The sequence below is a fragment of the Elephantulus edwardii genome, unplaced genomic scaffold (assembly GCF_000299155.1).
Source record: "Elephantulus edwardii isolate Elephantulus edwardi_28Jun2011 unplaced genomic scaffold, EleEdw1.0 scaffold00002, whole genome shotgun sequence".
Lineage (NCBI taxonomy): Eukaryota > Metazoa > Chordata > Mammalia > Macroscelidea > Macroscelididae > Elephantulus > Elephantulus edwardii.
Window position 1 is genome coordinate 42,337,072 of NW_006399752.1, and position 2,250 is coordinate 42,339,321.

At 49.7% G+C, this 2,250-nt stretch overlaps 1 protein-coding gene across 1 annotated transcript in view; it reads left to right on the forward strand.

The window, feature by feature from the left end:
- Positions 1-2,250, forward strand: part of LGMN (legumain) — a 51,544-nt gene that overhangs the window by 37,418 nt on the left and 11,876 nt on the right. The window contains exons 5-8 of the mRNA XM_006879208.1: positions 540-615; positions 1,583-1,645; positions 1,744-1,926; positions 2,165-2,219. Of these exons, the coding sequence (XP_006879270.1) occupies positions 540-615; positions 1,583-1,645; positions 1,744-1,926; positions 2,165-2,219 (377 nt within the window). The remainder of the gene's footprint in view (positions 1-539; positions 616-1,582; positions 1,646-1,743; positions 1,927-2,164; positions 2,220-2,250) is intronic.

Below are 2,250 nucleotides of genomic sequence, written 5' to 3' on the forward strand. Positions count from 1 at the left end.
CTGGGTGGAAGCCGCTCTGGGTGGAAGCCGCTCTGGGTGGAAGCCCTTCAGGGTGGAAGCCGCTCTGGGTGGAAGCCGCTCTGGGTGGAAGCCCTGGTGAGGGCGACTTGTGGTCAGACTGAGGACCAGCTGGATCTGCAGGACTGTGCTGGCTGTGTGTCCTCCTCGCCTTAGCATTTTGAGGAGCAGACTTAGACTCCAGGGCCCGCTGAGGGGTTCAGGGTCAGACACACTAACATGCTGGCTTTCCTCGGTTGTTTTGGGGAGCTCTGATAGTGTGTCTGCCTGGATGTCCCTTGTCCATGTCACGCAGTCTGTCAGGTGGGCTGTCCAGCAGAGACCTGCCTTTCCTGCCATTTCAGAGACCGCAGAATCCACTCGTGGTTCAGACCAACACTGGGAACAGGGTTGACCGTACGGGCCCCAGGGTGGTGGTGCTTCCCTGGCTGGGGGGCTCTCCCCCTGGAACTAGGTCCTCCGTGGTGGTCATCCTCAAGTCTCTGTCCCCCTCTGAGCAGCCTCTTGTCTTCTCTTGGCAGTGGCCCCCGTGACCACGTGTTCGTGTACTTCACAGATCACGGTGCTCCAGGAATACTGGCTTTCCCCAATGATGATGTGAGTTTTTCCTTAACATTTTAATTGAGAAAGAACAAAACTTTGTGTTGAGATGACAGAAATAATGTTTGTCTTCCTAATAATCTTGCCAGAGTTGTTTTGTCTGTGTGACACATAGTCTGGTGGAGGGGTGATGGGAACGGGGATGGGGACACACACACATATATACATATACATATACATACACATACACATATACATATACATATACATATACATATACATATACATATACATATACATATACATATACATGTATATATACATGTATATATATACATATATGCACACACACAGTTTGAAATCTTCCCCAAAGTGTCTGTGTGTGTCTCGCGCGCGCACACACACACACACACACACACACACACATTTTCTCTCTCTGTCAGTGCTTCAGATTTTTCCCAGTGTCCATCTCTTCCAGTACCTTGTGCTTCTTACATTTGTTGTTGAAAATGTACACAGCAAAGCGTCCACCGACTCAGCAGTTTCTGCACATGCAGTCAGCCACGTTGAGGTCTCCCCTTGCGTTGTGCAGCTGTCCATCCTTACCTTCTTTTTCTGAGTTCCTTGAACTTGAACTCATTGTCCACTAAGGTTCTTCTCTAACCTTTTGAGTTGTTGTTGTTGTGGGTTTGATCCCATTCAAGTAGCTCTTTCAAAAAGACTTGGCAGTGCAGTGATTAATACTCACCTGCTGATTGGAAGGTTGGCAGTTCAAAACCCTTTGCTACTTCATGGGAGGAAGATGCAGCCGTCTACTTCCGTAATGATTGGAATGCTGTGTGGTAGTTCTGCTCTGAGGAGTGAAGAACACCTCTCTCCTTTTAAATCTGCAAATAATGCACCAGCAGCCCTGGGGCTGTGCTGTGCCCCCAGCTTACAGCTCAGGCCAGACAGGGAGGATTTCTGAAACCTCACTGGGTGGATCAGCAGGAGGTGTCTGAATCTCAGTCTTTTTACCTTTCAGCTTCACGTGAAGGACCTGAATGCAACCATCCGTCACATGTACAAGCACAAGATGTACCAAAAGGTAAGGCATTGGCCTTGACCTCTGGTCACGCAAGATTAACATTCTGTCATTCTGGGCATCAGTTGGCTGGTGCAAACCCACACTGTTTGACTCCGTAGGTCTGGGTGGGGCCTGAGAGGTTTTTTCCTAACAAGTGTCAGGTGATGCTGACTCTGCTGGTCTGGGGACCACAGCAGCAGGCATTCTGGGTAATTGGAGAGGAAAATGCGGTCACCTGGTGCACCTTGCCCCTGGCCCTGGCCACAGCCTATGAGAGCCAGGTAGCACTCACACGGCATGCGGTAGTGCGGGCCTGCCTGGAGGAGGGGTAGCACCCACCACTTTGCTCTTTAAAACTGCTCCTTGTAGCTGGCAGTGAAACATTTTGCCTCAGCCCTTGCGAAAAGGAATCCGTTTTCCGTGTATGTATTATTATTCTAACTATTGGACCAGTTTTTATTCTTCTAACTACTGAACCATTTTCTTCTCTGAGTGATGAATACAGTGGGTTCTCTGTTTGTGTGATGACACTTTGTGCAGCCCCTGGCATTCCAGAGGCAGAAGTGGAAGACTGGAGGGGAGGATGGTGGAGAGGGTGGGCAGGGCCGATGGATGGATGATGGAGA